The sequence below is a fragment of the Oncorhynchus mykiss genome, chromosome 17 (assembly GCF_013265735.2).
Source record: "Oncorhynchus mykiss isolate Arlee chromosome 17, USDA_OmykA_1.1, whole genome shotgun sequence".
In the NCBI taxonomy this organism is placed as follows: domain Eukaryota; kingdom Metazoa; phylum Chordata; class Actinopteri; order Salmoniformes; family Salmonidae; genus Oncorhynchus; species Oncorhynchus mykiss.
In genome coordinates this window covers 1,661,242-1,674,466 of record NC_048581.1, presented here as the reverse complement: position 1 = coordinate 1,674,466, position 13,225 = coordinate 1,661,242, and the positions used below count along the sequence as shown (strand labels likewise).

Sequence of the window (13,225 nt, the reverse complement as noted above, 5' to 3'; positions counted from 1 at the left end):
CACACTCACCGCTCCGCTGAAACATCACAATTACAATTCAAATATTTAATTCACATCTCCAAAAATGCAGTTGTACTGTAATTATGAAACGGTTAATTTTTTTTATTGAAATGCACTGCAGATATGAGTGAAATTGTGTAAAGTAACTCCATCACACTGTATAAAGCTATGATAAAATTTTTGATATTTTTACTGAAAACAAGACAAAAATACCAAGTAATTTTTTGCAGTGTGACTCCATTAAGTGTGTGTGTGTGTGTGTGTGTGTGTAGATTAAACATGAACGGGCCAAAACGGACATGGCAGCAGGTCAAAATCAAATACAAGAACATTCTGCAGAATGGTATGGTCCCTGACTAATATTTAACAAAGCACAAGCATATATTGTACCCAGAAGGTGCCTGCTCACACATTGTCTGTACTGTTTTAGCAGTGAAAAAGAATACCCACAGACATGGCACGGGTGGTGGGTCACCAAAGGCTGACCTTACCCCAGCAGAGGACATGGCCTTGGAGCTAAATAAAGGCAGGCCCGTCTTAGAGGGGATCCCTGGGGGGAAAGAGACGAGCATAGGTTCCTCCCAAGATGCCACCCGCTTCATTCAAGGTATGTCCTTCCATCTCTACATGGGATACAACCACATTCATATTGAATCAATTTGGACTGTCTGACTTTGGTTTACCTATTGCCTTGCAGTGTCTGGCAGCACTGTGTTCCTGTTAGAGCCACCAGCACAAGCACCAGACGATGCTGATCCAGTGAGTACTCCATCAAAGGCATACTGTAGGCCTGGCATGTCTTGTCTACTAGCTTCAATATGAATCCGATTAAATGTGATAGGGTGAAGGCCCCAGTGCAGCAGCAACAGCACATGATGGAGACGATGATGAGGAGGAGACCATCTCTCTGGATTCCAGAAGGCATGAGGTATCATGTTAAGACTGTGAAAGTACTATTTACTCTACAATGGTGAGGAGTCCTCATCAAAATCAAAAAATCTAATTTATTTTACAGGACCCAGATGCTATACAGTGGGAAAACCAGCCTGGCAACATAGTGCGTATTAATAAAAGGACACCACATCCTGCCAAATTCCAGCTGCGCTAATTGTATTGTGTTCACAGAGCTCACAAGCTATCAGAAAGTTGTATGGCAACCACCTCCGGTGCCAAATAGAACTGGCAGACATAGACATTCAGTACAAGAAGAAAAATATGGAAAATCTTGCACTGGAGTTCGAAATAAAAAAGAGGACAATTAGGAAACTGGACCTTGAAATAAAAAAACTTGAGAGGGAGGTGAGATATGCCTTCAATGTACACTGTATGCTAACTGTAACACAAATGTATTAATCATTATTTTTCTTTCCTCCCCCAGCTCCAAGAAGATGACACAGCTCAAAATAAAAATTAGGTATATTCTCGTAAAGTCAAGTGAGCCATGACATATGAGCTCTTATTGTGAGCACACAGGACGGTGGCATCTTTCTAAGGTTTTTTTTATTTTCCCAGCAATCAGTACAACCAAGTCATCGTTATAAGGCATCGCCCTCTTTTGCCCACCCCCCCCAGCACCAGGTGTGGCCACTAGCCTATATGAAGGCCCAAAATTGTGTGTTCCTTTCTGCTCTGACAATGGCATGCCCATTCGTGCGAGATGTGGTGGATGAAGAAGCACTTGTGCTGAGGAGAGCCTTCAGGTGAGAAAGGGTCTTCAGGGACCGGTTGGACCCACTGGCCTTCCCTGATGACCATCTATATGAAAGATACAGGTTTTCTGCAGATGGCATCAGGTATCTATGCAGACTACTGGGTCCCAGGATTAAGCACCGCACTGCACGGAGCCATGCACTGAGTGTGGAGCAAATGGTTTGTGTGGCCTTGCGCTTTTTTGCTAGTGGAGCCTTCCTGTACTCAGTGGGGGATGCAGAACAGCTGAACAAGGCCACAATTTGCCGCACAATAAGGAGTGTGTGTCTGGCTATCAAAGCATTAGCAGATGTCTTCATCTCCTTCCCTGGCCACAGAAGACTCTGTGACATCAAAGAGGAGTTCTATAGGATTGCAGGTAAGAGGATCTACAAATTACAGGACAACTGTTAACACATAGTAGGATACTCATTACTTTGTGTGACAGGTTTCCCCAATGTCATTGGTGCAGTGGACTGCACACACATAAGGATAAAAGCCCCCTCAGGTGCCCATGAGGCCGATTTTGTGAATAGGAAATCCTTTCACAGCATTAATGTTCAGGTGAACATAACTTTTTGATATTGTCCATTGACGAACACTCTGCATTGCCAGTGATGTGCATTGATTGGTGTAATATTCCTCATCTTATGATTTCAGATGGTCTGCAATGCTGACTGTGTGATCAGCAATGTTGTGGCAAAATGGCCTGGCTCAGTCCATGACTCCAGAATCTTTCGGGCCTCTGAAATCTATCAGTGCCTATCACAAGGTAAGCCACACAACCCCTATTTATAACCATCATGGCTGTGTCAAGAATATCACTGTGTTTATGAGGTAGTAATGATGAGATTTTGTGTTGACAGGTGAATTCTCTGGTGTGTTGCTGGGAGACAGGGGGTATGGCTGCCAGCCTTTTCTCCTGACACCTTTCACAGACCCCCAGGAAGCACAGCAGGCCTACAACCATGCCCATGCCAGGACCAGGGCCAGAGTTGAAATGACCTTTGGCCTCCTGAAGGCACGCTTTCACTGCCTTCACAAATTAAGGGTCAGCCCTGTTAGGGCATGTGATATTACTGTGGCTTGTGCTGTCCTCCACAATGTGGCCTGCCTGAGGAAGGAGAGGGCCCCCAGAGTGCCACCAGCCATGGACTGGGACAATCCGGCAATCTTCCCTGATGACGACAGTGGTCGGCTGCTGAGGGACCAATATGTGTTGAATTATTTTAGTTAGTATGTGTGCTTTCAATTTTGGTTAAATATGTCCTGCGGTGGCAGAGGAATTTGGGTTTTTTTGGGTTCGTTTTTTGACGAATTTGGCCTCTTATGATGTTTGTGCGGTATACTGTGTGTAATACAAGGCTGCAGGGAGGCTACTGCATCCATTCATTTGTCTGTTCAGTTGATGTGTATGGATTTGTCCTGCATTTATTTTAGTGTGCAGACATGCAGGGTGTGTTATACACATTCAAAGGTCTGTATATGTATCATTTTGTATAATATGCTTAGATTCTGTGCTTTCCATCTTGTAGAGTCACTGTGACTTCAGTTTTGAAAGGAGCTGATGGTTTACCTGCTTTGTTTTGTCCTTATTCAATAAAGGAACATAATGTTACACATTGTGTTTTTATATTCATATGGAATGTGTATTTGTTTATATGACAGAGTACTAGGGCCACACTGAAGAAAAAGGATAAAGTCATAAATTTATGAGGCTGGTTCTTTCTGCAGAAAAGCTACATATTGTTTTTACAGTTTTGATACTTATGACAATGTGATACTTAATATTCTGGCACATCAGCATGTCTTTGTTTATGAAACCATACTGAAGTACAATTTCACGAAATGCCCCACATCTGTCATTTTAACAACTGTCCTCCTTTAAAACAACTGGTTACAATATTATGACTTGTGTTTTTCCCCTCTGTGGCCCTAATATTCTAGCATTTTATATATAGCCTTATAGTCTATGGGAAACTGTAAATTATCTAATGATAGCAACATCATCTAAAAATCATTTTTTATCCAAAATCATTGAAATTAATGATCACAAACGTTTAAATAACAGTGGGTCTAGTTATATGTGATAACAATGTATAGTGAGCAGTGAAATAACTATTGGTTTCCATTTGTGGTGACTGCTGACTGACATTAGGGATGAGATTAAATAGATCCTGGAATTTAGCCTGGTCTGGAGCAGGCTAGCTCCACAGAATAAATCTCCATGGTAATTTATACCATAACATATCCTCCTGCCCCCTATCCATCTTTAGTGCAACCGGATTACGGATCAATTGAGCCAGGATCACCAAGATATCCTGGCTTAATCCCTTATCCTAGTTTTGTGCAACAGGCCCCAGGTCATAAAAAAAGCTAGCTCGCTCATGGATACAAACAATGTTCCTCCCCAAAAACATAGCAAAACGACATAATCTGTTTCAGTAGCGCTAGCTAACTATATAGCGAGGTGTCATCATCTAAAATAACCCTAATTGATAAGACAGTTCTTATTTGATTAATGGTGGTCGGACCCATCTATGTGAAGCGAGCCACAATAAGGATTAGCTAAATAGTGGACTTTGCGGTTAGCCTTCAAAATAAAAGTATGTAATTGACAGTGATGCAAATGAATACAAATTGTAGAATTATGCCATAATTGAATAGATCATGCTAAATGAGTTTGGAATCATTTGTTAATTTGACAGAAATCTGTTGAAATCTCACTGGATCTATTAGACTTTAGAATTGCATTATGGGACATACTTATTTCACTGGACAGCCTTACCTATGGATTGTGGATCAATGACATGGGGTATCAGTCTACTCAGTGACACCCAGAGAAACATTAGTGTCGTAGCTCTTATTGTGGGACTCTGAAACAACTGTGAATAGAGACACATTTACTGTCAACCTACGTGTATTGAACAGTATTCCAGAGGAAAAACAGTACTGTGTGGATGTTCTGATAACTCTGACGAGGACGTTGGGAATAATATATATATATTGATTGATTGAGTAGACTGATACCCCATTTCATTGATCCCCAATCCTGAAGTAAAGCTGTGCAGGGCAATGTGAATGTCAATACACACAACAGGCTGACTGGGGAGGGGATTTCACACAGTCACAGTCCCGCGATAAGAGCTACAACGCTAATATTTGCCTAAACTCTTCACAGTTGTGTTCTGTGAGTGTCACCGAGTAGACTGACACCCCATTTAATTTACGGAGAAAGGATTTAATAGAATAGCATGTCATATCACTTAATCCGGCATAGCCAAAGACACGACACCTTGTACTGTAGAGTCCATGCCATGATGAACTGAGGCGTGTGTGTGTGTGAGAGATGGTTAAACAAAACACAGAAAGTAAAGTCATTTGGGGAAGTAACCTGTTACCTTTCAATAGAATGTGCTCACTAGAGAGACAGTGTGTGTTTGTGGCAAGAGTGAAAGACGCCTGGTGGCACAGAGAAGAATCGGACAGTTCTCTATTTTCACAACTGTCCTTATTTGGGTCTCTCTCTTTCTTTGCCCGTCTCCCTCTCTCCTCCCCATCTCCCTCTCCCCTTCTCACTCACTCACTCTCTTTTCCCTTTACTGTCACACAGAAATATTACTATGTTTCTTGTCACAGGAAGTAACAGAACAACGCTCTCACCGACAGGAACCTACTACACTTAGAAAAGCAGGAGAGAGAGGATGAGGAGGAGGAGGAGGGCTCCCCCTCACTGCCCTTAGAGAAGCAGGAGAGAGAGGAGGAGGAGGGCTCCCTCCTCACTGCCCTTATAGAAGCAGGAGAGAGAGAGGAGGAGGACCTCACTGCCCTTATAGAAGCAGGAGAGAGGAGGAGGAGGGCTCCCCCCTCACTGCCCTTATAGAAGCAGGAGAGAAGCAAGAGAGAGAGAGAGGGCGGATCGTTGGGGAGTTTCCAGTCAAAATGATTCAGCTCGCCTAACAGAATAGTACAATGTACAATGTTGTGATACAGGTGCTTGGTAAATTGGACTTCTGGTCTAGTACAATGTTGTGATACAGGTGCTTGGTAAGTTAGACTTCTGGTCTAGTACAATGTTGTGATACAGGTGCTTGGTAAATTAGACTTCTGGTCTAGTACAATGTTGTGATACAGGTGCTTGGTAAGTTAGACTTCTGGTCTAGTACAATGTTGTGATACAGGTGCTTGGTAAGTTAGACTTCTGGTCTAGTACAATGTTGTGATACAGGTGCTTGGTAAGTTAGACTTCTGGTCTAGTACAATGTTGTGATACAGGTGCTTGGTAAATTAGACTTCTGGTCTAGTACAATGTTGTGATACAGGTGCTTGGTAAATTCCATTCTACTGAGGTAACAAATGGAATTGTTTAAGATGGTCGTACCATTGATCATTTACCCATTTGATTTTAGGATTTTTGTAATTATCCCCCCAAAATATTTAAAAAGGCAATTTATATATTAAATGTTTTACACATATTTAACCCCTTTTTTTTGTTGGCACAAAACTACCTCCATTTATTTATTTATTCTTGAGTCTCATCTTTCCAGTCTTTCCCAGCCTAATTGCCATGACCTCACTCCCAGATGGTGTCTCAGAGAGAGTTGGGAGTTGCAATTTTCAACAGGACAAATATAAGAACGTATTTTTATCAATGTAAAAACTTTTTTTTTTTAATCCTGTATGTTTCCCCTATTGTCCTGTAGGTGGTGCTGTTGTTTCACATTCACAATACAGTTAGTGGAGTTTAGTGTGTTATTAGCCCACAGTGCTCTGGTGGAAGGTAGTGCACTATAGAGAGAAAAGGAGCCAGTCAAGAGGATTTGGACACAGCCAAGGGTGGTCACTACCAAAGCCGAGGGTTGTCAATACCAAAGCCGAGGGTTGTCACTACCAAAGCCGAGGGTGGTCAGTGCCAAAGCCGAGGGTTGTCAGTACCAAAGTCGAGGGTTGTCACTACCAAAGCCGAGGGTTGTCAATACCAAAGCCGAGGGTTGTCAATACCAAAGCCGAGGGTTGTCACTACCAAAGCCGAGGGTTGTCAATAACAAAGCCGAGGGTTGTCAATACCAAAGCCGAGGGTTGTCACTACCAAAGCCGAGGGTTGTCAATAACAAAGCCAAGGGTTGTCACTACCAAAGGCCAAGGTTATTCAATACTCAGTACCAAATGGCTCCCTATTCCCTACACACTACTTTTAACCAGAGCTTTAACTTGGTCTGTTTCATGCCTCACTCTGCCTCTCCTCTCCCAGCAGCAGCAGTCCTGTTGTTTCTGATGGATGGAAACTCTGTGTGTGTGTGTCTGTATTACTCTTCTGATAAGAAACCATCTAGCACATTGGGGGAGATGAAACAATGGTGCATCATTCATTTTCAATGAAGGGAAGCAAAATGGGCAGGGGACCTGAAATGATGGGGAAGCTAGCGACATGAGGGTGAAGCTAGCGACATGAGGGTGAAGCTAGCGACATGAGGGAGAAGCTAGCGACATGACGGTGAAGCTAGCGACATGACGGTGAAGCTAGCGACATGACGGGGAAGCTAGCGACATGATGGGGAAGCTAGCGACATGAGGGTGAAGCTAGCGGCATGAGGGTGAAGCTAGCGACATGACGGGGAAGCTAGCGACATGACGTTGAAGCTAGCGACATGAGGGTGAAGCTAGCGACATGAGGGTGAAGCTAGCGACATGAGGGAGAAGCTAGCGACATGAGGGTGAAGCTAGTGACAAAATACTTATTTTCCACCATAATTTGCAAATAGATTCATTAAAAATCCTACAATGTGATTTTCTGGATTTTTTCCCTCATTTTGTCTGTCATAGTTGAAGTGCACCTATGATGAAAATTACAGGCCTCTCTCATCTTTTTAAGTGGGAGAACTTGCACAATTGGTGGCTGACTAAATACTTTTTTGCCCCACTGTATATGGCACCCTTTCATAAACCCTGATTGATGAATGTCAATCAGATCATCCAAGCAAGACTTTAACCTTTTCACAAAGATTAAGGCTATGAGTTTGTAGTCTTTATTTAGGAGTGTGATTGGATCCCAATGATCAATATTTAAGAGATCCTTGTGTGGTTTAGGTATAAGATTAATAACCCCTTGCTTCAGAGAGGCAGGTAGTTCTTCTTTCTTTATAGCCTCCTTAAAGGTTTCAAGTAAAAATGGTGCTATTTCATGTCCAGAGTTATAAAAACATATTGGTCAAGCTTGTTTTTTATTAGGTGCATTGTCCAACCTGTTAGGTGCATAATCCTAACAGGGTGGAACCTAACAGGGTGAACATTTGGAGCCCAAATTAGACACTTGAACAGGATTTTCCCTTCTCTATCAAACATATTTTAACAAGTTTATAAGTGGGACTAACAACATGAAACATGGAATAATAGATCAAACTGAGTGTTTCTATGTATGTAGCATTACACCGTTGTTTTCCCACCACAGAAACGATGACACTTCCTGAATGTGGTGTCATTGTAGGAAGGGGTTGTTTTCCCACCACAGAAACGATGACACTTCCTGAATGTGGTGTCATTGTAGGAAGGGGTTGTTTTCCCACCACAGAAATGATGACACTTCCTGAATGTGGTGTCATTGTAGGAAGGGGTTGTTTTCCCACCAGGTAATAGACACCCGACCTTGTATTTAAAGCATTTTGAAATCCACATGTTATATACGAAATAAAACGTGATATTTCCTGGGCACAGAAAACACACCGCATCTCAGCATTGACGTGACTAGCTGGTAGCTGCTTAGCTGTTAAGAGCGTTGGCCCAGCAACGGAAAGGTGGCTGGTTCGAATTCCTGAGTCGGCAAGGTGAAACACATCTACTGTTCTATCCTTGAGCAAGGCATTTTGTCCCCCAACAGCACCTGCTCCCCAGGCACTGGTGACATGGATGTGATTAAAGCAGCCCCCCTTTCACCTCTCTGATTCAGAGGAAAAACACATTTCGGTTGAATGCGTTCAGTTGTGCAACTGACTAAGGTAGGCTTCGTTGTAAATAAGAATGTGTTTCTTAACTGACTTGCCCAGTTCCGTAAAGGTATCCATCCCTTTTCCCAAAGGGCACTGCCCATCAGGCTGACCACTAGAAAACACGGCTATTATGGTAAAACCTTGCTTGATCAGCTGATCAAACTTTCTCCAGCTAGCAGCTTTGTGGTAGCTTGTTTGAATGGCCATTGCGGTAGCTGGTTGATGAAGCTGAACCGCACCAAAGTTACGAGACTGTTGTAAAGCGATCAGCATGTATCTGACTCTGACAGCCGGTGACGTTGTAACGTTTGGCCAACGTGATGACGTCACAGCCGGAAACAGTCAGCTGTGCTGCAGAACTCAGCGCCCTTATCAGGACGGAACAGAAACGGCCTTATCATCAAAACTCATTTGTGCTATTAGCTAGAATTTCACTACACCAGCTACAACTGGCGTTGTTGGCATCCCATTCGTTTGATATATGGATGGATTTTAAGACCCGTTCAGCCAGTATGCAGTAAGCAGACACTGGCTAGGGAGCTCATTTTCGTGCACATTTCGATTTTTCATAAATACTGATTCTACAACCACAAAACACCTTAGCTAGATGTAGAATTAGGTAGAGAAGACTTGCTCATTTAACAAAAAAAAGTCAATATTGGCTACAGGTTTATTATAGCTTTTGGTAAGATGAACTAATTTGAGGATGAAAGGGGATTCAACCTAAACACACTAATATAGCCCCCTAACCTAAACACACTAATATAGCCCCCTAACCTAAACACACTAATATAGCCTACTGTCATGTCCTTACTTGGCACCAGAACTCCTCCCCCCGTCACCCTCTCACTGCCCCGAGAGAAGGAGAGTGATAGAACACTGTGTGAGAGAGGAAGAGGGAGAGAGAGGAAGAGAGTGAGAGAGAGAGAGAGAGACAGAGAGAGAGAGAGGGCAGAGAGAGAGAGACAGAGAGAGAGAGACAGAGAGAGAGAGAGCCAGAAAGAGAGAGAGAGGAAGAGAGAGAGAGAGAGAGGAAGAGAGAGAGGAAGAGAGAGTGAGAGAGAGGGCAGAGAGAGAGAGAGGAAGAGAGAGAGAGAGAGAGAGAGTGAGAGAGAGAGGGCAGAGAGAGAGAGAGAGGAAGAGAGAGAGAGAGAGGAAGAGAGAGAGAGAGAGTGATATAACACTGTGTGAGAGAGGAAGAGAGAGAGAGAGAGAGTGTGAGAGAGAGAGAAAGAGAGAGTGTGTGTGAGAAAGAGAGTGTGTGTGAGAGAGATAAGAGGAGGAGGAAGGGTCGGTTAGGGTTTTCCAGTAAATAGTACTTTCACGTTCAACGGTCACTGGAGAAGAAACCACGTCTGCCGCTCGCCTAACAGAATACAGTGTCCTTCACTGAGGGACGCTCAATGATTATTACGGGGAATGGAGATTGTAATACTTGTTTCATTATTGTCTCTGTATTGTGACTTCACCGGTAAGTTAGACTTCTGGTCTAGTACAATGTTGTGATACAGGTGCTTGGTAAATTAGACTTCTGGTCTAGTACAATGTTGTGATACAGGTGCTTGGTAAATTAGACTTCTGGTCTAGTACAATGTTGTGATACAGGTGCTTGGTAAATTAGACGTCTGGTCTAGTACAGTGTTGTGATACAGGTGCTTGGTAAGTTAGACTTCTGTTCTAGTACAACGTTGTGATACAGGTGCTTGGTAAATTAGACTTCTGATCTAGTACAACGTTGTGATACAGGTGCTTGGTAAGTTAGACTTCTGGTCTAGTACAACGTTGTGATACAGGTGCTTGGTAAATTAGACTTCTGATCTAGTACAACGTTGTGATACAGGTGCTTGGTAAATTAGACTTCTGGTCTAGTACAATGTTGTGATACAGGTACTTGGTAAATTACATTCTACTGAGGTAACATATGGAATTGTTTTAAGATGGTCGGACCATTGATCATTTAGCTATTTGATTTTAGGATTATTGTAAGTACCCCCCCCCAAAAAAAATATATATTTAAAAGGAAATACACATATTTAACCCCTTTTTTTGGGGGGGGGGGCGACTTCTGGTTTATGGAGTGTAACATGTAGTTGATTAACATACAGATAGATATAAACATTAGACAATAATATCGTCCTGATTGGTTTGAACAATAGAATCAACAATAACAGAACAATACAGTTTTAACTTGTCCTTGGTCTTCCAGATGCTGAGTGCCTGGTGGTCAGTCCTGCCAGGCTGGTGGTGAAGTATGGAGACCCAGCCTCCTCTAACTGCAGCTCAGATACCCCTGTAGAGATGGGCTGGGAAGCCATCCAGGGAGGGATGGGTCTAACAGACAAGGAGGTGAAGATCCTAAACTGGAGGGTGGACAGGTAAGAGAGGCAGACACAGCTGAAGGTGGACAGGTGAGAGAGGCAGACACAGCTGAGGGTGGACAGGTGAGAGAGGCAGACACAGCTGAGGGTGGACAGGTGAGAGAGGCAGACACAGTAGAGATTTTTTTAAACCCACCTTTTTCGCCTTTAAAGTGGCAAACAGTGGCAGCTGGCTACTTTGTTGACGTTTGAACTTCAACTGTGTTATTGTCTTTATTTGCTATTTTAAGTCTTTAAATCAAGTTGTTTCAACTAAGGATTGCTGCTTTAAATAAAATGTGATTTGATTTGACAGTGTGACTGAATGGTATAGCACACCTACATGCTACACAGAAGGAGGCCAGTGTCTGAAAGAGCTGGACATCACAGTTTATAGTGAGTGGCATCTCTCTCTCTCTTATCTTCTCTGGTGTTTCTGAATGTATTCTTAGTATGGCTCTGCACTGTTAATCACTGTGTGTTTCCATTCCTCCACAGAGCTACCAGACAGTGTCTCCATCAGCTACAGGAAGTACCCTGATCCGATGGTTGAGGGGCATCAGTACCTGCTGCAGTGTCTTGTCCAGAACATCGCTCCTATTGGGAGACTCAGGGTGACCTTCTACAAAGTCAGTACCACTGGTGAACAGACAGAATTAGACACACAACAGAAATCCAAGGACAACATCAAGACACCAGAGAATGGGACCTACACCCTGCACTTCACCCCTGGTAGAGATGATGACGGGGCCCAGTTGTTGTGTTCAGCCATGTTGGATCTGGGACCAGAGGGACCCCAACCTCCTCCTGTAATGGACTCAAACCGCCTCAACATCAACGTGCACTGTGAGTCTTTCTGGTTCTCTGTCTACACACATTTAGTACAACCGTTAGTTAGATACCAGACGAGTCATGACGTTGACTGATGTTGTTTTCACTTCATTTTCTCTCATTAATCAACTTGTTTCTCTTCTCTCTCTCTCTCCCTTCCTCCTTCCTTCTCTTCTAGACAAGCCTCAGATCACTAGGAGTCCTGGATGTTTCTCCATGAGAATCACAGAGGGCGACACCTTATCACTGGCCTGTAGTGCAAATGGTAACCCTGCCCCCTCGTTGGATGATTGGTTGGTTGCATTCAGAAAATGTTCAGACCCCTTGACTTTTTCCACATTTTGTCACGTTACAGCCTTATTCTAAAATTGTTTAAATCGTTTTTCCCCCCCTCACCGATCTACACACAGCACCCCATAATGACATCACAATACCCCGTAATGACATCACAGCACCCCATAATGACATCACAATACCCCGTAATGACATCACAGCACCCCATAATGACAAAGCAAAAACGTGTTTTTAGATTTTTTTTGCAAATGTATAAAAAATAATGATTGGGACTCCCATTGGGTCAGCGTTGTCTGGGTTTTGCAGGGTTAGGTCGTCATTGTAAATAAGAATTTGCTCTTAACTGACTTGCCTGGTTAAATAAAGGTTATATTAAAAATGCAGATCCTATCAAGCTCTCTCAGGTTGGATGGGGAGTGTCGCCACACAGCTATTTTTCGGTCTCTCCAGGACCTCTCTGTACTTTTCTCCATTCATCTTTCTCTCTATCCTGACTAGTCTCCCAGTCCATGCTGCTGAAAAACATCCCCATAGCATGATGTTGCTGCCACCACCATGCTTCACCGCAGGGAAGGCCGGTAGCCTAGTGGTTAGAGTGTTGGGACAGTAACTGAAAGTTTGCTATGTCAAATCCCCGAGCTGACAAGGTAAAACATCTGTCGTTCTGCCCCTGAACAAGGCAGTTAACCCACTGTTCCCCTGAACAAGGCAGTTAACCCACTGTTCCCCTGAACAAGGCAGTTAACCCACTGTTCCCCTGAACAAGGCAGTTAACCCACTGTTCCTAGGCCGTCATTGGAAATAAGAATGTGTTCTTAAATGACTAGTTATATAAAAAAAAAGTGATGCTGCCAGGTTTCCTCCACACGTCGCGCTTGGCATTCAGGTCAAAGAGTTCAATCTTGGTTTCATCAGACCAGAGAATCTTGTTTCGCATTGGTCTGAGAGTCTTTAGGTGCCTTCTGGCAAACTCCAAGCGGGCTGTCATGTGACTTCTACTGAGGAGTGGCTTCCGTCTGGCCACTATACCATAAAGGCCTGATTGGTAGAGTGCTGCAGAGATGGTTGTCC

At 43.4% G+C, this 13,225-nt stretch overlaps 1 protein-coding gene across 3 annotated transcripts in view; it reads left to right on the top strand.

Moving 5' to 3' along the window:
* Positions 1–13,225, top strand: part of LOC110495018 (vascular cell adhesion protein 1) — a 75,538-nt gene that overhangs the window by 58,227 nt on the left and 4,086 nt on the right. For 2 of the 3 annotated variants that reach the window (XM_036948533.1, XM_036948535.1), the window contains exons 10-13: positions 10,879–11,047; positions 11,346–11,425; positions 11,528–11,875; positions 12,039–12,153. In XM_036948533.1, coding sequence (XP_036804428.1) covers positions 10,879–11,047; positions 11,346–11,425; positions 11,528–11,875; positions 12,039–12,153 — 712 coding nt within the window. The remainder of the gene's footprint in view (positions 1–10,878; positions 11,048–11,345; positions 11,426–11,527; positions 11,876–12,038; positions 12,154–13,225) is intronic. The other variant, XM_036948534.1, reaches the window with a different exon arrangement.